The sequence below is a fragment of the Electrophorus electricus genome, chromosome 1 (assembly GCF_041902795.1).
Source record: "Electrophorus electricus isolate QZ-2024a chromosome 1, ASM4190279v1, whole genome shotgun sequence".
Classification (NCBI taxonomy): domain Eukaryota; kingdom Metazoa; phylum Chordata; class Actinopteri; order Gymnotiformes; family Gymnotidae; genus Electrophorus; species Electrophorus electricus.
Window position 1 is genome coordinate 1,405,508 of NC_137497.1, and position 24,328 is coordinate 1,429,835.

At 40.2% G+C, this 24,328-nt stretch overlaps 1 protein-coding gene and 1 long non-coding RNA gene across 3 annotated transcripts; one reads left to right on the forward strand and one right to left on the reverse strand.

Annotated features, from left to right (window-relative positions):
• The first annotated feature begins 3,281 nt into the window (after window positions 1-3,281).
• LOC145659471 (uncharacterized) lies at window positions 3,282-4,148 on the forward strand. The gene is made up of 2 exons (XR_014125703.1): window positions 3,282-3,380; window positions 4,015-4,148. It is a non-coding gene; the product is annotated as an uncharacterized LOC145659471 (long non-coding RNA).
• A 3,084-nt stretch (window positions 4,149-7,232) lies between these two features.
• LOC145658741 (uncharacterized) lies at window positions 7,233-10,382 on the reverse strand. Of its 2 annotated transcripts, XM_081717711.1 has the most exons (4): window positions 10,100-10,382; window positions 8,903-9,964; window positions 8,613-8,822; window positions 7,233-8,448 (listed from the first exon to the last, which is right to left on the reverse strand). In XM_081717711.1, exons 2-4 carry the CDS (start codon window positions 9,132-9,134, stop codon window positions 8,234-8,236), a joined length of 657 nt encoding a protein of 218 aa, XP_081573837.1. In that variant the 5' UTR covers window positions 9,135-9,964; window positions 10,100-10,382; the 3' UTR covers window positions 7,233-8,233. The 2 variants fall into 2 exon arrangements, with proteins under 2 accessions (XP_081573837.1, XP_081573881.1); XM_081717755.1 differs by lacking the exon at window positions 10,100-10,382 and having other exon boundaries at window positions 8,903-10,059.
• Window positions 10,383-24,328: the final 13,946 nt, after the last annotated feature.

Below are 24,328 nucleotides of genomic sequence, written 5' to 3' on the forward strand. Positions count from 1 at the left end.
CTTGTGCTGTATACTGTGTGTTAATCTATGGAGAACACGTGTATTTATACTAGTGCTGTATACTGTGTGTTAATCTATGGAGAACACGTGTATTTATACTAGTGCTGTACACTGTGTGTTAATCTATGGAGAACACGTGTATTTATACTTGTGCTGTATACTGTGTGTTAATCTATGGAGAACACGTGTATTTATACTAGTGCTGTATACTGTGTGTTAATCTATGGAGAACACGTGTATTTATACTAGTGCTGTACACTGTGTGTTAATCTATGGAGAACACGTGTATTTATACTTGTGCTGTATACTGTGTGTTAATCTATGGAGAACATGTGTATTTATACTAGTGCTGTATACTGTGTGTTAATCTATGGAGATCACGTGCATTTATACTAGTGCTGTATACTGTGTGTTAATCTATGGAGAACACGTGTATTTATACTATTGCTACATACAGTGTGTTAACCTGCCCGAGAGGAAAAGGAGCAACCACATGATTTCTGACACACACACCCTCACACCAGAGATAACGAGTCAAATATAAACCCAGGCTGTGTCTGTAATGGTCTACTCACTCACTCACTCACTCACATTCCTCCACACAGACGGGTCTATATAGAACACTACATAAGGTACATGTTAGTGAGACTAGAGACAGAATCTATCAACACCAGTCTGTGATAGAAATATATCACTGTGACCTTTCATCACTGAAACTATCTGGACACTTTAGTAAAACACTTTAGTGATGATTTATAGTTTCAGTTGTGTTATGTTGTGACTTTAATAATACCTAGCACTATAGTTATGTGATACTGAACCTGACATGTCTGATATATGCCTTAATCAGTGTACATCAGTAGTTCGCTACATTTACAGTACACTAAAGGTGGTGGTATGTTTGCCCTTCATCAGTATACATCAGTAGTTCACTACATTTACAGTACACTATAGGTGGTGGTATGTTTGGGCTTAATCAGTGTACATCAGTTGTTCACTACATTTACAGTACACTATAGGTGGTGGTATCTTTGTCCTTAATCAGTGTACATCAGTAGTTCACTACATTTACAGTACACTATAGGTGGTGGTATCTTTGTCCTTAATCAATGTACATCAGTAGTTCACTACATTTACAGTACACTATAGGTGGTGGTAACTTTGTCCTTAATCAGTGTACATCAGTAGTTCACTCCATTTACAGTTCACTATAGGTGGTGGTATCTTTGTCCTTAATCAGTGTACATCAGTAGTTCACTACATTTACACTACACTGTAGGTGGTGGTATCTTTGTCCTTAATCAGTATACATCAGTAGTTCACTACATTTACAGTACACTATAGGTGGTGGTATGTTTGTCCTTCATCAGTATACATCAGTAGTTCACTACATTTACAGTACACTATAGGTGGTGGTATGTTTGTCCTTAATCAGTGTACATCAGTAGTTCACTACATTTACACTACACTATAGGTGGTGGTATCTTTGTCCTTAATCATTGTACATCAGTAATTCACTACATTTAACTGGATAATTGATCAACATATTTAGCCAATGAGACAGAGTTTAACTGGATAAATATGTTATAAGGAAAAACAAAATTAAATAATATTCATCATAATTCATCCATCATGTCTGGGCCTGTTGAACAGAAACAATCTGACATGATCTCCACAGTGGCAACTTCTGCCAACATCTTGATAATTTTTTTCTGTAAAACAACAAAGTCTAAACTACTCTGCCTAGATATTATTCTGGTGGGTTATGCCAGGCTATCGATACATATGATCAATAAATATTTCAGAGAAATTACCATACAAACACAACCAAAGATGCTTCTGTCATTCTGTAAGGTATTTAAAATTCTTGGTATCTATTTAATGAACTTTCCGTGTGGACCATGTTTCATCTATTGCAGAATGAAGTATTGTGAATGTAGATAATTATGATTATGGATAATGAAGTTCAATAAAGTAAAATATCTCATTTATTATAATATTTAGATTTTAAAATGTTAGATGTTCTGCTGTTTGGGAGCTTCCTCTCTTCCCACATTACCTCCTCAGTCTTGGAAAAGATTCATTCACAGTGAACACTTGTTGCTGGCATACACAGGTGTTTTTACCATTATATAAATGTGTGGATATACAGCACATCACTCCTGTCAGTAAACCAGAGGATCTCTCTCTACACACTTTCTATATATTAATGTCACTGTATCTATAACTACTGCTCACTGGATGTCTCTCACTAGCCTATTAGTCAATATGTCCTATCAATAACCTTCTATCTAGATAACACTGAATCTCTCCATCTCTCAAATTCTCTGTTCTCACAAAACCCCTCAAGGTTGGTGTGTGTTTTCTTGACTTATAAGCATTCATAGAGTGTGTGACTGAGACAGATGTGTGATCAGGTGTGTTTCAGACACTGTCAGTCAAAGCCAGGAGCAGCAGCTACTGTATAACACCTGTAGAAACACAAGCTTAGTTCACCTGTGGTCACGTGACATGGCCGTTTTGAGCCACCTTTCGGATCAGAGTTTCAGAAACTCGAAACAAGCGTAGAAACGTCCGTGTCGACCGTCCCATCCTAACTACAGGTAACACTACAGCTAATGAATTAGACAGGGAATCTGAACTGCCCACTGAGAATGTGGACAACACTACAAAATGACTGAAACTGAACAGAAACTAACTGTAAAAAACACACATCACAGCAGCGACTTTACATTTAGGCCAGAGGAGTTTTAACTGGGACCATTTGGAAAGATCACTGACTAACTACGACTTAAAATCCAGATTTACAATAACTGACTACGTATATCTGACCCCGTTAAATTATTATTTTTAATATAACTGTGATCGTACTGGGCGTTCGCCATTTTTAGTGTCCCCTTATTTTAGATGCGTATCGTTAACTTCACCAGGACTTTAATCTTTAATCCACTTTTAGGTAAACCTACGATTTAAACACAGAACTACGTACTTACAAAACACGTTATTTAAACTGCACCGACATCGCATTTTATCAAACAGAATGAACTTACCGTGAAATATTTTAAACGCGCGTATCTCCAATCCTCCCAACTAATGGTGACAGTTCAGAAAATACTTTCGTTTTCTAGAGAAGGGAGAGACTGCAGGAACTCCAGCGGGTAAGTAGAGGGCGGAGCACATGTCAATCATTTCAACTGAAGCCAATTACACAACCGATTTCTGGTGTCAGTCATTTTTATTAAGCCAATCAGCAGCCAAAGTTACCTGTCCGTCATTTTTCTGCAGCCAATCATAGACATACAGTCTATACAGCCAATGGAGTCACAGTCCAAAACGGACTTGTTTTGCGGCTGCGCTGAGAGTAAATCTCCACTATGTCGGTACGTTGAAACACTTCGGAACTTGCCGCTTTGTTTGTAGATCTAACTTACAGATGATTGTAATTTAGACAGATAATCAGACTCACAATAAGCATGTAAGTGTGTGGACGTCCATGGCATGTTGTGCACATGACAAATAAAATTTTATTTCTTAATGGCTGAATGTTGGGAATGTGTGTGTGTGTTTATTTCAAGTATTGTGGAAAAATAATTTATTTATTTATCTGTATCAGAAAATTACATGATGTACAGAACATAGAACACAGAACACACAGAACACATAGAACACAGAACACATAGAACACAGAACACACAGAACACATAGAACACAGCCTAACAGTAAGAAGTAAAACAATAGCAGTAAATGTGTATTAGCATTGCTGGTTACATAACAGTTGATCATTTACATTTTATGTTAAATAAATGCCCTGCAGAGGAGATAAAGATACAAGACAACAGTAAGAATAAATAACAGCTGGATCACTGCAGTGCTCTTCCATCAGAAGAAGGAACCAAACACAGGCTCCCGCAGGACCAGGACCGTGTCACGCACTTTTCTCGCTCACAATCACCTGTCTTCTGACAGGAGACACCTGCACCTCATTGACCTGCACACGTATTTATACACCCACAGGTCTGGAAGGACGGTGCACATTAGTAGCCGAACTACGTGAGCCTACTGGAGAGAAGCTACTCCGCTCCTACCTATCCACTAGACTCGGCGACGTGACGTGGAAAGTATGAACAATAAAGAACTTGTAAATGGAACTTCGCGTCTCGCTTCCTCTCTGCCACCCCTGTCACACTACTAAACACATATTTTCATCTGGGCTACTCCTGTTGTCGATTGGCTTAATAAAAAGTGTTTGACAACACAACTCTGTCCTGATCATCTTTTGCTATCAGAGCTTGAACAGCTTCCATCAGGTCACAAGTTCAGAACACCTGCTGTAGGAATGAAACACACAGTGAGGTGTCCTTTGTCTCCACACCTGTACCTGCTATCGCCATGGCAGCTCCTGTTACTACGGCAAAAATAGAACAGAAAAAGATACGTATCTTATTTTTTTTCTTTTTAAGATCTAAACCCCCTGGTTAGTCCTGAGACACTAGTCCAAGAGCAAAACCCCCTGGTTCATCCTGGTTCCCTAGTCCCAGAGCTCTTCTGGTTAGTTGTGTGACATAACAGCAAAGTAACCATGTAGTAAAGTAGTAAAGTATTCCACTGTCACAACATCCCAGGAGAGATCAGACTAGGTCTGAAGTTGGCTGGCCGAGCTTTTCTTTCCTTTAGCACCAGTTCTGAGCCAGAGAGATGCAAACTGATGCAAACCTCCAAATGGGATCAGTCAAACTATGAGTGGGAGAGAGAGAAATAGTGTATACTAACAGTCAAAATGATGTATTGCTGGATTTGATTGATTGATTTGACAGCTGTCAATCACCCCCCCCACACACACACCACCCAGACCCCACCCCCACATATTTATTATTATTATTATTATTATTATTATTATTATTATTATTATTATTATTATTAATAATAATAATATTATTATTATTATTATTATTATTATATGATATGATGTGACAATATATTATATGAAATTAAACACAATCAGGGATCCTCAAAATAGTTTTTTTTTTTTTAAGAAAATAAAATTCTTTAATTGAGAAATAATCAAGTGATTAAAGTAAATAAAAATTATGAGTCTTAAATGAATACGTACCACCCAGTCTTTAATGTCCGCTCTGCTCCGAGTCCTGATACTCAAAAATGCGTATGAGTCTCATTTATGTCTCTCTCTCTCTCACTCACCCACTCACTCACCCTCCTCCCATTGGCTGATTCTCTAAGAAGTCACACCTCCTCCCAAGTCCTTCCCCCTACCATACAGGAATACACGTTCTGTCAAAAACTGATATAAGGTGTCCCATCACACCAAAAACCAAACTCCTCCCAGGGTCAGAAAGTTCAAATTTTGCCACCTTTTTTTTCTACCCAACCAACCAGACCAAAAGAGGTTTCTTTAATTGAGAAATATTAATGTGATTAAAGAAAATTAAAGTTTTCAGTCTCATACTACACCAGTTTTTCTCCACTTTGTCTGTCTGTTCAGTGTCCTCTCTGACACTCTGCAGCCAGAGATCACTGACACTCTCTCTCTCTCTCTCTCACACACACACACACACACACACACACACACACACACACACACACACACACACACCTCCTCACATCTTATCTACCAGATGTGCTCAAACGGGGCAATAAGCAAACTTTTCACAAAACATCACAAAGTTTTCATTTATTAGTTTTTTCTCAGATCTCTAACCAGTGTGGTTACTCTGTAAGTTTTATCACACGTTGTACTCTTACCACTTTCAGTGCATTCCACAACTGAGAGCGGTGTTGGGGGAGGGACGTCATTTACAACTTTATCCGAAAACCATCTTTCCCCACAGACTTTTTCTTAAAGCCGTGTTTTCAGTACTTCACTCCTTTAGTTCAGAATTGTAAGCGATACATCTGAAAACTTTGCCAAGTCGTCCGAACGAACATGGACATGGATCAACCGTTATCCTTTTTTATATCAACAGGTAAGCAATTCAGTAATGCTTAAGTAATTCATGCTAAACCTTATATTAGTATAAGTTAGTAAAAGGACTGACATGTATTTAGCAATTTATTTAGCTAATGGCTGAAATACTTTATCGTGCGTTGAATAATTTAACTCGGTGGGGCTTAGCGTCGTAATTCATTTCAGGTCTAGTTAAAACATATAAGGCGCTGTCAGGATCTGAAAATTATTAATCGTATTAGAAAATTAATACGTTGGTCAGTCGTCTTTTTTTCACCGCCACATATTAGGGTGAAAATAGTAATGTTCTTTCATGAAGGTATTTTATGAATTAGCGGATTGGATATCTCTACCGGTTGCGTAACTTAATTGCATTTTAGCAAACAATCAATACATATTATGTACAAGCTATGGTAACTATTCTTGTATCTATACAAGTAACTATAAGTCGGTGAATCTATTTACTTAAATTAAGCAATAAATGACACAACATCAATGCCGTGTTGCTATAAAGGATACCATCATGGTGATCTTTTCTGCTCATGGTCTATAATTCTGTTCTATGTATTTCCATAGTTTCCGACGTTTAGTTCCTTGACTCTGTGGAGAGAATTGCTGACCAAGGTCATTTCTTATTTGTGAACTTTTATATATTTTAATTGTATGTATTTTATTTATCATTTAAATTGTTACTTTTTATATGCAGATATAAGGACACAAGCTGATGAAACAGTTCATATACTGAATGAATTGTTACAAGGTAATCTTTTCTAGAGTGCGTCTGCCATATGTTAAAAGTCCGCTTTACGTCTAAAAGTTTAGGCAGTGCGTTAATTGGTCACAAAGCCAGAAGGGGTGAATCCCGCCACCGTCATTCACTATTCATCAAGCCCTCCGGCGGAGCTCTCAAATTTTTCACCTCGTACAACCGGCAACGTCTACAGAAACGTATACAGAGGTCACTGTGGCTTATAACATGTATCTAAATAACTCGGCCTATTCACGCTGTTCAACCACACTAACCTGTAGGACACCATTTCCACGTACATATATTTTTAAAAGCATGTTTATTAATCACATTTATACTAGAATAATTGGATCAATGTTTTTTCTAAGATGACTTGGAAGACGGGGATCAGGAATTGAGTCTGTTCGACTGGGAGGCTGATTTAAGAGTTCCTCCCCCATTTGAGTGGTCGGATAAAGAATTCTAACTAATTACTGAAAATATTCCATATTTTTCCTGCTCAATTCCTGAAGCTGTTATCAAATGTGTTTAGTCAGCAGTGACATGTCATACCAGGATCAGACATTATCAGGATCAGACATGTCATTCATTTTGTAGATGATACTTGATTCTAAAGTAATATTCCAATGGGTTCTGCCATCATTAAAGAACTCAGGATGCCAGGACAAGGTTAGTCAATCATCTAGTTTGGGTCAAAGCAAATATATGGTTTAGTACAGTTTGGTGCAGGTGCAAAACTGCTGTCCTGCTGTCTAGTCATGCAATGTACTCTCATATTTATGAGTCCTAATACATTACAGATTTAATTATTCAGGATGAGCATGTTAGATATAAGATGACTAATATATCTGATCATTTAATTGAAGTGATAAAATGAAGGGTCAGTTATGAACTACATAGTCTGATGCAGTACAGTGCAGGAAGAATCGCGGTGCTTCACTGGTTGTATGAAAGCACTGAGAGTAGTACTGAGAAGACTTTCTCTCATGGATGGCAAAGGGATTTCACTTAATTAACTTCAAAATGGTCCATCTTACATGCCCACTTTAAAATGTTTCTAAAAATAAAGGTTTTTGGCAGTGCACACTGATGCTGATGTGCAGTGAGGAACTGATGGTCATGTAAATGATTATGGGACATGGGTACATGTGACTTTTTGTCAGGGGATAAATGAACTGGAGAGCTTAGTGTTGTGTATTTTTTCATTTATGTATTTATTTTCATATCTTATTTTCTTAGGTAAGTAATATATGTATGAAACTCTGGTAAAGAGTGTCTGCCAAACACTATAAATGTAATCTGTTTAAGTGTGAATGTAATGTTTTGCATTGCTTCATAAAGTTGGTATTGCAAATAATTCTTGAATCACTCTCAATTAGTTACATAGCTGCTTGATGTGGAGTGTAAAGGAACCTTTGTCTTGAGAGGTCCTAAGCCAGCTGATTCTTGCTGTAGTCAATGAGTAATTTATATGTCTTATACTGTGTCAGACTGTAACACCGCCTCACCAGACCCGCACACCTTCAGATACTGGTACAGTGCTCATGTAGCCTACTTCCAGGTACTCTGAAAAGTCCGTCCCTCATGATACTAGCATAGAATATCAGTAAACTGCGTGCACAATGGTTGGGGGCCAATCTTCTCTGTGGCCAGTCCAGGGCCCCTGGATCCCTGCCGAGGTCCTCCTGCAGCACTACGCCGGTCTGAGAGTACAGATACTCCACCCTGATGTGCTCACCTATACAAGTGTTTAATACATCACAGGGAAAAAAGGGTGTGTGTGTGTGTGTGCGCGTGCGTGTGTGTGTGTGCGCGTGCGTGTGTGTGTGTGTGTGTGTGTGTGTGTGTGTGTGTGTGTGTGTGTGTGTGTGTGAGAGAATATGAGAGGTGGGGGGGGATTACCTGTATACTCTCCAGGAATAGTGTAATCCTCAGCCAGCTGGAGCCCAAGGAGTTGCTGGCTCAGCTGGTTGGCGTAGTGCTGCAGCTGGCCGCTGTAGCAGACCTGAGTAGCATCGCTTCCCTCCACTGCCGCTGCCGCGAGGTCCTCGTTCCACCTCACCAACCCTTCCAGCAGGTACGCCTGGAAGTGCAGGGCACTCACACTTGTACCTGCAGCAGTCGAGGAAAGGAGGCTTTTAGTAAACAGTGCTGACATGCATACAGAGAGCGAGCGTGAGAGAGGCACTTACCAGGTACGAAGCGGTTCAGGTGCAGGTGGAACGACTCCAGGGACGTGGAACCGCGTGCGCAGCGATACACGGGCAGGATGACCCCTCCACTGCTCACCTGCCCCACCCTCCTGTACAGCTGAACACCAGGAGGGTCCTGAATGCAGTGGAGGTGGCGCCTCTGGGTCTGCCAGATGTCCTCCATCTTCTCGCGGTCCAGAAGCCTGACGCCCATGGTGTCCGTTACATCCATGTAGTCTTCCAGCAGCTCCTGGACCAGCAGCTCGGTCTCCTGCACCCCGCGCGTGCGGCGCCGACAGTGCCGAGCCAGCTCCAGCCGTGGGTCTGCCGGAAGACCCGGTGTCAGTCAGACGGCCTCTGGACCGCGGTGCCTCCCCGAGCTCCGACTGCCTGGCCTCCTGCAGACGGGCCACATCCTCCGCGTCCCACTCGAAGACGCAGGAGGAGAGGCGGCCCACGAAGAGGCCCTACAGCTGGTGACTGTCCGTGGTGACACCTGCCGCAAACCCTCTCATGAAGTGCCACACGTCCAGCCTGACGACCAGCTGGTCCACTCGTGGAACAGGCAGCTGTCTTGCTCTTCCCCACGCTGGACCAGCAGTCACGGTCCACGTAGAGGAGCTGGGGAGGGGCCTCGCGGGCTCGTCGGTACCGCTCCATCAGCTTGACACACATGGGCAGCAGGCCCTCGCCCTCCGCCGCCGTGAGGATGCTGATGAGGACCTGCCCAAACTCGTTCCCCACGTTTGTAGCCCATGCCGCCGTGCTGGCAGCGGCGTCGGCAAGCTTCTCGGTCACCTGAAGGAACAAAAGGCACACGACGCACGTCACACACGTGACAATCAAGCATATCGTAGAGGTTACCGTTCAGCAGCGCGCGTGTGTGCAGGTTGTCCGGTGATGGTGCTGGGGTCAGTGCCCGGGGTCAGAAACTTCCTGAGCACGGAGAGGTACTCGGAGGACTTGGCTAGCCACTGCTGTCTGTGCCTGTACAGCGAGGTCACACTGTTCCCCAGAGTGCGACCCCGCATCAGGCAAACGACCTCCTTATCGCAGGACAGCCTAAAGAATGCCAACACAATCACAGATCAACCAGCAGGTCACACATTATTCCATCACAAAATCTCTCGCTCACACACACACACACACACACACACACACACACACACATCAGTGTCACATACAGAGAACACTTACAATGAACGCGGTACTACGCCGCACGTCCGCAATACAATACAGCAACACACACGGTCGATCTGGAGTTGTAAAGCAGCACTCCAGACGAGCCACTGCAGACGAGCACGCAAACTACCTGCTCACATTTCATCAGTCATTTTAATGCCATCTAGCCAGACAGATGGTCGGACACCCGCTATTTCGCACATAAACCACCGGCCGAGCGAGCCGCTAATCGGGCCCATGAAATGTCACTTTTACAGTACATTCCCGAGGTAGGTAGACGGGGAATAAAAGCCAGGATACAGAAAAAGAGCGTAAAACATCTGAAAAACGAACGGAAGGGAAACTTCCTTAGCCGTCGATACTTACCGCACGCCCTGAGAAGTGTGACAGTGTGACGAGCCGGCAACGGGATAGCAACGGGAGAGCCAATGAAAACTCGCGAATCCTACTGGAACAGGCCAATGAGAGGACGCGGGCCTTTTAGAACCATTTGGAACAGATTGGAACACCATCGGAACCGAAGTGGTAGCTCAGTGGTGAAGGTGCTTGATTTGTAATCAGAAGGTTGCTGATTCAAGCTCCACCACTGCTAAGTTCCTACTGTTGGGCCCCTGAACCTCAGTTGCCCAAGGTGTACTCAGTCACAGTTGTAAGTAACTTTGGATAGAAAGTGTCAGTTAAATGCTGCTATAAAGGTAAATTCTGAAGGACAAACATACAAAAGCAGCCCACAAGAGCTTTGTGGTTAAATTATTACCTTGAATAATATTTACATTTGTAACTTTTTTTCTGGTTGGAATGAAATAAAATTGAATCATTTTACTTGATAAGAAGGATTTGTAGGGTTTAAATATTATTCAAGACTGTGTTTGAAATATTCAGGACAATGTTGAGAAATTCCAGACCAAGCTCTACACGTAAGGCATTTCCCAGCTTTGATGAGCAAAGCTCATATACAGCATACACACTCTCTACTATACACATATACTCAATAATTTTATGCATGCATTTGCATAATTATGATTTCAATGTTACAGAGTAAAGTGTTAGGTGGTTGTTACTGTGCACTGAAACAAAATATGTAACCACACGAGTAAGGTCTGAGAGAAGTTTCCATTAAAAATAGAGGCTGAATTGATATTCAGTGCCAATGCCAACTGTTCCAGAGAAAGAGACTCTAGAATGTGTATATTCTGCACACTACTCAAATTTGAAGGAAAGTTGTTTTGCAGGCTTTTGAGTTAGCTGTTTTACATATGATGTAGTCAGTTCTGGTGGATCCTGCAGTTTCTGGTGAAATTGGTGGAGAGCAGAGAGCTCATGTTCTAACACTATTTCTTGCTGTTCAGAAAGCAGTTTGACAGAGACGTCTGAGATACCAGGGGATTTGCTGTTTAACACAATGGTGTCGATTTGGTTCAGAACAGTTAAGAAAATGAAAGCTCTGACCATTGAAGCTTTTTGTTTGTAGATTAGAGTAGATCTGGCTTATGTAGTGGTCTGGTTGGACAGTGGTTGAGAGTCGAGGCTGCTTCCATGGAAACGGCTCATTTAACAAATCTGCTGAAAAATGAAGAGCCTCTCTTTTAAGCCCTGCCCTTAGAACAAAAAGCTAAAGGAAGAATTGCAAATAGTCCCAGCATAACAAGTCTGTAGACAACACATGTCACGTAGATAAAATTAAAAACATAGTTGACAAACAGTAGCTGCACTTCAATACGTTTTACGTCACCTCCACATACAAACACACAGACACGCAATTGAGCACAACAACCGAGGCACAGAAGTAAGCACTCGTATCCTTCCCAACTGTTATTGGTAATATACATTCATAGAAACAGTCCTCAGTGTCCTCAGTGTTGTCTTTCAACTCCAGTTTAAATGACCGTGACAGTTGTAGGGAAAATGTATGAATTAATATGTTGTTTAACACAAACTATTAAATAAACTGCTATATTGAATATTTTATTGGACAAATCTGATTATGTATCATTCCATGAAATATCTCTACCCATGAATTCATCATCATTATCTTATAGACTCTAAGTTTGTGATTGTGACAATCACATCTTTTAGAGCATGCACATGGAAAATATGTACAAAAAAACAAAACATTGAAAACAAGTGCCATGAGGGCTTGAATTTCAAGAATGCTCCAAGTTTCTTAAAAGCCAGTCCTCACTCCAAGTAAACTCTGCTCCCATCTATTCCTTCTGGTGTGGGGAACACTTACCCTTTGTCCAAACCAGATAACCTGGGTAACCACTGTCCTCTGGCATCGTTCTTCTAGAGCTCAGCTTGGTTTTCTGTGTTTTAAGGACCAGAGGAGCCCCAGCATGAGCTTCATCTGATGCTGGTGGGTAAGACTGGAACAGGAAACAGTGTCTCAGGAAACATCATCCTGGGAGAAGAGTTCTTCAGAGTTTGGAAGTCTCTTGACTCTTCAAATATCAATTGTGACTGGACAACCAAAGTCATGGAAGGAAGGAGAATCACTGTGATTGACACTCCAGGGTGCATTGATACATAGCTGACACCAGTTCCGACAGGCAAGCATCCATATGACTGTATCTCCACTGTATCACCATGATCCTGTTCACTGGTGGAGATCAGCTTGGGGAAAAACCTGCAGAGAAAGTACTCAATGAAAGTAGCGAGCTTACGAAGCTCGTAGAGATGTGCGAAGGTAGATATAATGTTTTCAACAACACTGAAAGGGAAAACCACAATGAAGTCACCGAGTTATTTGAAAAGATTAATAAAATGCTGTATGAGAGTCTCAGATATAAATATGTAATATGTAATAACAGTATTGCCAAAGCAGTATTATAACAGAATTCTTAATTTCCTTAATTGCAAAGGTTCATTCATGTTGTAATACTGCTTTGGCAATACTGTTATTACATATGGTCATGCCTGTAAAGCTTACTCAACTGAACTGAACAGAACTGTAATTGGTATGAAATAATAATAATAATAATAATAATAATAATAATAATAATAATAATAATAATAATAATAATAATAACTGGAAGAAGTGAAAGTGAAAAGAAAGGAAAATAAATAAAAAATATTAAGGGAAAACAATAATTAGTTAGATATTTTTTATAAACTGGGTAATATAGTCTGTTTGTGTGTGCGTGTGTATGTTTGGGTGATGCACTGCATTACACCAGTCAGATCTGGATGTAACTTCCCCATAAACATATGAGGTAGCTCAACTAACCTACGTGCCTGAGCACAGGCTACCCTCCATCAGGAAAGTGATTTCAAACTAAGTTCTATATATGGTCATATAGACGACGAACAGCCACAAACACTATAATGTATCAAAAAAAGAGTGTAAAACAAAAAAAGCCACAGGAAATTTTACAGGGCAACTGAGCTTTAAGGGTTTTGCTCAGGGGCCCAACAGCAGGAACCTGTCAGTGATGGGATTTGAACTGGCAACCTTCTGATTATTAACCAAATACCTTAACCATTGACTGCCACTGTTCTAGAAGGTAAGGGCTTCTCTTTGTTAAGAAGTGATAAGACAGAGATCATCCTGTTGACAGTAAAGTAATCAGACAACTAATTCACTTTGTTTACTCAAACTTTGTCAATCTTACCCTAGAAAAGCCTATTTTGGCTTTTGGACATGGGAAAAAGGCACACTGAGTAGGACAATGAAATACTGTATCTGCTTACAAACAAACACACACACACACACACACACACATGTTCCAACAGCCTGTTCCTGAGAGCCATAACAAGTCTCCATTCTCCTACTGGACCTCTCAGTTTTCTGCTTGATGTCTGTGTTCAATTTATCATAATGTTACCTTAATCTCTCTGGAGAGAGAACTGGTCTAAAACATTACAACAAGTAATGAACAAATATCACAAAGTAAAACATTTTATTTGCCCACATATTAAAATAATGTCATTCATTGTTCAGACTCTAAAGCACTACAGAAAGTGAAAGTCAAGGCTGCTATGTGTTAGACACTGGAGCCTTTCTGTCTTCAGGCACCCAATGCAAAGTCTCTGCTTATCAGCCGAATTTTGTGGAATTTTGAAGACAGCGTGGGGCACAAGAAAAACAACCATCTATTAAACCAAATATAATGACCTAAATAACTGCTGCAGCTGGGATTAGTAAGCACAACATCCAAACTGTTGTCTGAAGTCCAGGTTTACCATGCTCTGTGTGGTGGCCTTGACAGTATGTGTAATTGAACAGTACCATTAGGTGCACTAAGCCTAGTGTGTTAGTTTGGCCTCCTGTTTCTCATATGATGCTGGAGTCTGAGGTTGGCTGACTGACCCACTCTGACGAGTCACATCAATCCAAACTTTCACTTTCATTGCACATCTGCCAACATTAGGAGTTGCACCAGCCCACATAAAAATCCATCCAGGGGAGTAGGTGCCATGCACAAAGTCAAACACACATACTGTCTAAAGTGTAAATGATGTAGCAATTTTGTGCCATTGTAAACTGCCTTACTTCACATTTCTCTCTATGACAAATGACTGCAGCATGCAATGTGATAGATGAGGGCCAGAGTTACAGACAGCCCCGCAGGCCTGACAGGGACTCATCACTGGGATCAAACTCATCTCACTCTCCTTCCCTGTACACACCTCCAGTGGCCAGCCAAGTTTTGCTCAACACTCAGCACACACAGCAGCCAAGCTTAGTATGAGGAAATGTTTGACTGTGAAGGACAACACCTTCTTAATCAGCCTGTAATGTAGCATCAACAAAACTCTACATCTAAGGGAAGAGAATAAAATAAAAGAAAAAGAAAAAGACAAAGGTCATATACAGCAAACTTGTAGTGTTACCATCTGAACATGATACACATATAACAAGTTTAAAAGCACTTTGTGAGAATTTCATATCACTTCTTCTCATGTCAAGCACCTTTGTGTTTGTTCTTTCCAGCAGGATGGATGTCATGTTTTCTGTTGGAGGCTGTTCACCTGTGACTCCTCTGTACATCCAGAAAGAATGAGACTTAAGAATAATGTGAGGTCTTTCACTTCTTTTGTGCCAATCGCCTAGGTGTAGGCTTCACTAGGTTTTGCTGTTATTCTTTATATCTATGAAATATTTGTTAGGTAGAACTACATATATGCATTAGTTGGGGAAAATAGTACAGATCTTGGTAAATGTAGTTTTAAAATTGTGTCATGTAGCTTATGGCAAACAGAAATCAAGCATTCATGTACATGCAAACCATTCATGAAAATATTCAACCATGTTCCTGCATTGACCAATGGAGAACATGAGCTGACAATGGAAAACACAGTAGGCATCGATCCGCAAATCAATTCTGCTTTATATAAAATAGGATAAAGCATACGTTTCCGTTTGACTTCAGTTACATTTCCACGAAGTCAAAGTGGCAAAACAAAAGCCTTTCTAAGGAATACTACATAAAGCCCAAGAGAGACAAATTTTTATTTACATTGTAATTTTAGCAGAGTTGGAGCGTGAGTCACACTCTGGGAAGAGACATTGTGCTGCAAATACACAAAGCACATTCATCAAAATGATAACACAACGCGGTGCAAATTCAGAAAATGCATGCAACGTCAGAAATGCTGCAAATCCAGTCCCAACACAATGAAAATGTGCCCCAGACTTCAGAATGGCTGCTCGCAAAGGACACAGAGAGGACGTGGATGTGGACCAGTAAGAAACCAATGGTAAGACACTGGACGGGGCTTCAGCACTGCTATTGTTTCCATTCAGTACTGTTGTTCAGGTGTTCCTGAATAAGACCATCACTGGGACCAGGCTTGGGCTGCTCCTGAAGCTCAATCCCTCTACATCCAACCTTCAATAAATCAACAAACACTTCACCCTCAGTATCACTGTTCAAGTATCTCAGTGCTGTAGCACCTGAAGCCCAGACCAGGTGATAACACAGGGAAGGGCAAGACACCCCTATATGCCATCATAAATATAATCCCATAATCCATTATAATCCTGTTTTTAGAGGGAAACAAGGAGAGGAGTTGTGATAATGTAGTTAATGTAGTTCTCAATAACTGAATTATAACTCCAGACCGTTGAAGAATGGCATCTTGTCATCTTAACAAACTCTGGTAGTGTGATTGTTTTTTTAAATAAATCAGTTTCTGACTATTTCTTTCTGTGTGTGTGTGTTGCAGAAGTCCAGCTGTATCAGAGCTCCACAGTGAGTGTTGATGGTCCTCCTGGCTCTGATGGGGGCGTAGCTTGTGGCAGCAGGGCTGGTGATTGTGCAGCTGAGGACAAAAATCAGCAGTGAATGGAGACCATAACCATGACAACAGAGGAGTTAGTATGAATGGACTAAACCACTCAGATGAAGAGCAGAGGGGATCTCCCAATAATAACCATGACGAAGTCTGAGAGATGATAAATGATTTGGCTCTCTTGTACACACACACACACACACACACAAATGTACCCTCACTGCCTTTCTGTGTACCATTCAGGGGTCAGAGATCAGTATATGTTCGATCATACCTGATCAGAGTTTTATGACTTTAGCACTCCTGAACTCACCTGGTAGAGCAGGTACAATAACATACATCTCCAGAATCATGGTCTGATCCTCAGAGAGCACACATAATGTCATACTGATGAATATGTATCAGTCGCTATAAGACCATCTACCCAGTACTGTAAATGTAATATAAAGATGTTTATGTAAATATTACTATGAGATCCTGTGATGTAATTTAATGCACATGTAAATACTTTACACAAAAGTCAAGGAAAAACAGGCAGTTTTGCTTGTAGCATCTTTACATTTTCGTTGCCAATTATCAACATTTTTTATTAAAGAGTTTCAAGGACCAGTATCAAAATAAATGTTTCCAGTGGGAGGATGGAGGGATTAATGAAAGGAGAGGAGAGAAGGAGAAGGAGTACACAGACGAGTGCTGTTGGTGTAATATACAGTTTGGAGCTTGAGGTCCACTGATGAGTCTCTTTGCCAAGCCTGGTGGCTGTAGCCGTCAAGTTCAGTAAAATGTCGTCAGTACAAAATGCAATTTTCTGCCAGGAGTTGCTTAATGTTTTATCTTTAAAAAATTACAAATTTTATTTTTCGTTCTTCTGTCAGCACTAATCTGAGCCAAAGATGTTTTAAATTTTGCTCATGAATATTAATGAGGTACTTATGCTCTGTGCCTCTGTAAAGCCAACCTCTTTCCTTGAAGTGCCTTATGGGTAAAAACCAGCCATGTGTTTTATTTATTTATTTTTTTAATCTCAGACATATAATGTAATGCTGTTTATTTTTAAATACAAGAAGAAATCATATTTTATAGCACTTCTTTTGTTTAAATGTATTACTGTATTTGGATACCTGATGCATTGTTACCAAAATATAATCTTTTAACTACATCTATGGTCTGTTTATCTTTAATTTTCCCATTTGAAACGGCTGATTACAGTCTGATTTGATATTTTTGATATTTTGAATAAGTAAGTGTTAACATAGCATTACTGCTAATAAGTAAAAGTCTCAGTTTGAACACAATGTTTTGCAACAACAGACTCAAAATGAATCCTTCGATTAATGATGATTGAGGCATTTGAAGAGTTTGATCATTTGGGGGTGTCTATGGAAATGATGCATGTAAAAGATGCATGTTATTTCTTAACAAATATTAGCAAGTAAAAACAACACACTAAAAGGAAAAAAAATGTGATCAGTGGATTTATGTTAAAGGACCAACTAGATAAAAGTGTAATTTTGCTCCAAGTATTGATTTAACCATAACCATGATAACCATTAACCATTAACCATTGACCATGACCATGATAACCATTAACCATTAACCATGACCATGACCATGATGACCATTAACCATTAACCATGACCATTAAGCATTAACCATTAACCATGACCATGGTAACCATTAACCATTAATCATGACCATGATAACCATTAACTATTAACCATGACCATGATAACCATTAACCATTAACCATGACCATGATGACCATTAACCATTAACCATGACCATGATGACCATTAACCATGACTATTAACCATTAACCATGACCATGATAACCATTAACCATTAACCATGACCATGATAACCATTAACCATTAACCATGACCATGATGACCATTAACCATTAACCATTAACCATGACCATGATGACCATTAACCATTAACCATGACCATGATATCCATTAACCATTAACCATGACCATTAACCATTAACCATTAACCATTAACCATTAACCATTAACCATGACCATGATGACCATTAACCATTAACCATTAACCATGACACATCCAGGGCAGGGGTGTGCCAGCCATGGTGAGCACACGATGCAGCGCCCATGATGCTGCACACCCCAGACACCCCATCACCCACCGGAAGAAAACCTGTCAGTGACACTGATCTAAGCAAAGCAAACAGATCCTGAAAATTACAAACCAACCCAATGTCCCCTGTTCTAACCACTCATCTTTTTAAATTTCGAATGTTACAATTTTTAGTAGTTGAATCTTCCAAAATTAAAAAAAAAAAATTTAAACAAACTATTTATACATGTGATTTTAATTAAGAAGAGCAGAGAGTCTCAGTCCCTTATTACATTAATATTAAAGAAAGATAAAGACCCTGGTGATTATAGGCCAATCTCTTTAATACTTCTTGATGCTAGAATACTGTCCAAGATTTTGGCAAACAGATTAAACAGAGTAATTTTGTCATTGATCCTTAAGGACCAGGTCAGTTTTATTCTAAACAGAAATTCCTCTGATAATATTAGGTGTGTCATTACTATAATGTCGGCGGTATCTGATGCCAGTATTCTTGTGGCTGTGATCTCTTTTAACGTTGAAATGACATTTGATCGTGAGTAGTGGGGGTACTTGTTTAAGGTGCTGGAGACTTTTGGATTTGGTGAAAGTTATTAAGTGGATTAATGTACTTTATAATAAACCTGACACAGCAGGACACTCTAATGAATATATTTCAGTTTATTTTAAGCTCTCCAGAGGAACTCAACAGGGATCTCCACTCTCACATTCTTTCCTGGTATCACAGTGTTAATATAAGTTCATAAGTTGATGCTTTATTTGGGCAATACTTTATTAGTATCTGACCCAGTTAAACAGGCCTGCTCCTGTTCTCCATGTATTTAATAGGAATGAGTGGATAAACTAGGATCTCTGGAAAGAGAGGACACAACAACAACAACAACAACAATAACAACAATAACAACAACAACAAGAATAATAATTTATTATTATTATTATTATTATTAACAACATTAATGATGATGATGATGATACAATAATAATAATTTATTATTATTATTATTATTATTATTATTATTACTATTAACAACATTAATAATGATGATAATAATAATGATAATTCATTATTATTTTTATTATTAACAACATTAATAATGATGATGATGATAAGGATAATAATGTCATTAATAATAATGATGATGATGATGATAATAATAATAATGGTTATTATTATTATTATTATTATTATTATTATTATTATTATTATTATTAACAACATTAATAATGAAGATGATGATGATAATAATAATGTCATTAATAATAATGATGTGATGACTGGCGTCCCTGTTTAATGATTTCTCTGTTGTTTCTTTTTTTTCCTGCACTTCCTGGTTCCGCTCCTTGGTTTCATTTTCTTCGCCCCTCCTCTGTTCCTTCATTCCAGTCCATGTTCTGGTTCTCCCTGTTCCCATGTTCACCTGAGTCTGTTCTGTGCCTGATTGTCTTGGTTATTTAAGCCCTGTGTTTGGTCTTCTAGTTGTTGGTTATTATGGTAAGTTTGTTCATGTGTGAAGTTGCCAATATCACTGTTTGATTTGTATTCTTAGTTCATGTGTTACTTGCCTCAGTGTCTTTCCCTTTGTCTTTGTTTATTAGCCTCCCGTGGTTTTGTTAGCCTCGCTCATTAAATAACCTCCTGCATTTGCATTCCCTGTTAAAACGTTACAGATGATTATGATGATAATAAAATCATTATTATTAATAATAATAAACATTATTGTTATTATTAATAATATCATCATAATAATAATAATAATAGCTGATGCTGTTTGTTGTGTGTGTGTTATTCCTGTATAATTGTGCAGTAGCAGTGCTGTGTTTGAGGGGTGAAACATAAGACACAGACACACCCACTAGTAGACAAACTCCAAGAGCCAGTGAGGTGTTAAAAGCAGAAGGGCGCAGAGTTGGGGGCTTGAGGGGCTCAAAAGGACGAGATCTGTGCTGTGATTCAGCCTGACGGTAGACTGGATGAGGGCAGATCATTGAGGTTTGTGTGTGTGTGTGTGTGAGGCAGGAGGAAGAGGAGGGGACCTTCAGCCAACCTTCTGCTTCTGAGAAGAGGCATGAGGCTGACCTTTTATCACGCTGCTGAAACCCCACAGCAGTTCAGTATCAGTTAATGCCATAATGATGCGTGCCATGTTGCTGAAGGACCTCAGCTCAGCTAAAAGTAACTCGGGTGTCGGGATACACAAGGGAGCTGGAACACGAACGGCTTGTGGTCCTTTACAGCACGATTATGAGCCATGTTGAATGTCTCCACAGTCAACCCCCTCTCTCTCTCTCTCTCTCTCTCTCTCTCTCTCTCTCTTTCTTTCTCTGCTTTTAGTGGCATTCTTTAATGGAGCAGTTTTAACAATCTCCTTTTTCCTCACTGACGGGTAGAATCAGGGAAAGTCACAAAAACTCACCAGAGCAGCAGTCATCCTCTGACCCTGCACTTCAGGGCAGGAGACCCCGCAGCATTTACAGGCCTTCCCTACTGGAGAGGTCAGACCAGAACAATGTCGTAGAGAAGCACCATGTGGGGGATGTCATGCTCATGGACATGTAGCCAACATATACTTGTGGAATTGAACTGAATCTCTTTGCAGTCACTGTTGGTATGAACCTTTACACCCTTAATTTGACCTTTTAAAGCCTTACTGAATCATGCTTTATGCCCTTAACATTAGCCGTTAGTATAAAACAACCAAAACTGATAATTCTCCAGATACTGAAATGACTCCGGACACAGAAATGACTAATGGACAGTAATATTCTGCTGGTGCATGTTTGCAGTTCTCTGCTTCTATAATCCTGTAGCAGTTGTCTCTAATTTCAGTGGTAATTCTGGAAAAAGAAAGCTGGGAGCTGCAGTAAGAGACTGTGTGTGTGATAAGAGAAAGTTTACCACACAAACAGAGTGGGCAGAACAGGGTGTGTGTGTGTGTGTGTGTGTGTGTGTGTGTGTCTGAATGATTGGGAACTGGACAGGCAATATTGGAGGGGGATAAAAAGCAACACACACAGATGATTTTTCCATGTTTCTACAGTAAAGGTCCACAGTGCCAGTACTGCCGCTTTCCTCCTGATGTTAACACCACCAGAACACAACGCAGCATCACAACCAGTAGACAGAATTGTCGGGTCCACAAGCTGGCTTGGTATTGTGAAACAGTGCTGTTGTGCACAGCTGGATCTCTTGAGTTGTTGCCTATTTGTTCACTGAATGTATGGATGGAGAGGTAGGAAGCTCATGTTAATTGTAGGAACTAACCACAGCTTACCTTGCTATAGCTAGAAGTGTCCAGTACAGCGATACGCTGTGTAATGATCCCATAAACTAAGCTTCATATCATTTTGCTTCAGGTCTCATGGACGACAAGCATCGAGACTATTTTCTGTCCTGGCTCTAAGATGGTGGAATAAACTCCCACTTGCTGTCCGGACAGCAGAGTCCCTTGCAGTCTTCAAACACAGACTGAAGACCCGTCTATTTGCAGAATATTTAAAGGACAACTGACACTGCTCCCATATTGACTGACTAATTTAGTACTTATTGTAGAACATTGTTTATGTTGTTTAACAAACTCTAGCACTTATTGTTTATAGCACTTATCATTGTTTAAGATAGACCTTATGTATTTTGTACTTCTAGATATCAGCATTCATCCCTGTATTCTACATTATTCTAGTTCATTGGTATGTCTGATTCTAACCTACTTTACTGTAGTAGGATGTATACTATGACTAAACGACAAAGCACTTTTGTAAGTCGCTCTGGATAAGAGCTTCTGCTAAGTGCCATAAATGTAAATTGTAAGCAATGGCTCATCCTGCATATTGCAGAGAGGAAGAGCAGGTTAAAGCGATGGAAAATGGAAAGCAAAAACACCAAACTAATTGTCTAAGGCATTGTTTTATCTCTCTGAGAAAGGCATAACCAGGCACGTTGTCTTTATGGCCACACTGTCACATTTTTTCAGCTTCTTATAGTTTGCAGCCACACCACCCTGAACACGTTGTATCTAGTCTGAGCTTAGAAGCTAAGCAGTGTCAGGCCTGGTTAGTAATTGGAAGGGGGGCTTCCTGGGAATACCAGTTGCTGCAAGCTTTTCTTCTCCTTAGATGTGTTTCTGTTCATATTTGCCCCTTTTCACCTATTACGTGGCTACTGTAGGTTTTATTTCATGCTTTCTTTCTTGCTTTTATGTTTCGAGTCTCTTCCATGGTTCTGTGTCTCTTCCTTTGTGTCCAGCTGTTCTGAGTTTGTCCCTAATCGCATTACTACACTAATAAACACTACACTAGTAAACCCCATTCCTGCGTCTCTGGTGTGTCGCTCATTCTTTGTCATTCATCGTCTCTGATTAGATCTCGTCAGTCCTTGCTAATATGTGCTTCTAGTAATATCTTGTCAGTCCTCGCTAATATGTGTTTCTGGTAATATCTGGCCAGTCCTCGCTAATATGTGTTTCTGGTAATATCTCGTCAGTCCTCGCTAATATGTTTCTGGTTAGATCTGGTCAGTCCTCACTAATATGCGTTTCTGGTAATATCTTGTCAGTCCTCGCTAATATGTGTTTCTGGTAATATCTCGTCAGTTCTCGCTAATATGTGTTTCTGGTAATATCTGGTCAGTCCTCGCTCTTTGCTCGTACGTGTTTAGTATTATCCGTTTTTCCTCATCCCTCATTCTTTTATCCTTCCTCTCCGCTCCCTGTTTAGTTCCCCTGTCTGTTGTTGTCCTAGTTTAGTTCTCTGCTGTTTGCTCCACTATTGGACTCTCACTCTGTGTTTGTGGTCTACGCTGCCTCACCCGTTATTGCTGTCTGTCCTTGGTTCTGTTGTGTTATTTTTGTTTGTTTGTTATTAAACTTTTATTTATTTTACTCTATTTGTCGTGCTCTTTATGGCATCCCTCGTTAGTCCCGTTTCGCATTAAACATCCAGCACGTCGGCACTTCACAAGTGTGTTCGCTCTTCACTCCTCCCGCGTTACAGTAACCCCCCAAACATACACACTAACAAACTATATTACCCAGTTTACGAAAGTTACCTATTTATTATTTTCCATCCTTATTTAACTTTCTTTTCACTTCTTCCAATTATTATTATTTCAGACAAATGTCAGTTCTCTACTAGTTCTTTATCATAACAGAAGTCTTAACTTCCATAATGGCAAAGGTTGTAATGTTGTGTAATGTTCATGTTATAATGCTGCTTTGGCAACACTATAATTGTATGTGGTCATGCCAGTAAAGCTACTGAACTGAACTGAACTGAGAGAGAGAAAGAGCTCATGAGACGCTGAAATGGGCCACGTGTGACGCCACTCCTCACAGAAACATCTTGGTCCTCCCCTGTAGATTCGTCTGTCAACATTATAATGTTATTTATTTTAAACCCTCCTTCGCTATAATGAGGTGTTAAAGGGGCTCATTCCTGAGATCCGCTGGTCAGACATGACGACAGCAGAGAGCTGCACTCATGCTCGTGATGAAGCTGGTGAGAACACGAGGCATGATGACGACACACCTCTGACATTTCTGCATTAAAGTGGCGCACGCGGCCTGTGAGCAGGTCAGCACTGGAGGTCTGGAGGTCTGGAGCTCCACTCTCCACTCTGCTCCATTCAGCCACCAGTGCGCTGAAAGGGTCCACTCACAACTCTGGGGTCCAGTGGGACTGATGTGTTGGGGTCTGCTTCCAAGGCTCTGATTGGCTGGTCCTACCCCACTCATAAACCCTGACCATAATTATAGCATCAGCATCACTCAAAGGCTCGGATTTCAGAACCTGCTGGCTCTATCCTTTTCTAAACATCTGTTGTAAAAAGCGCTATATAAATAAAATTTGATTGAATTTTGATTGAAAACCAGACGTGGGAAAGTGGTTTCTCTTTATCCTCAGTCATAATGAAAGCTC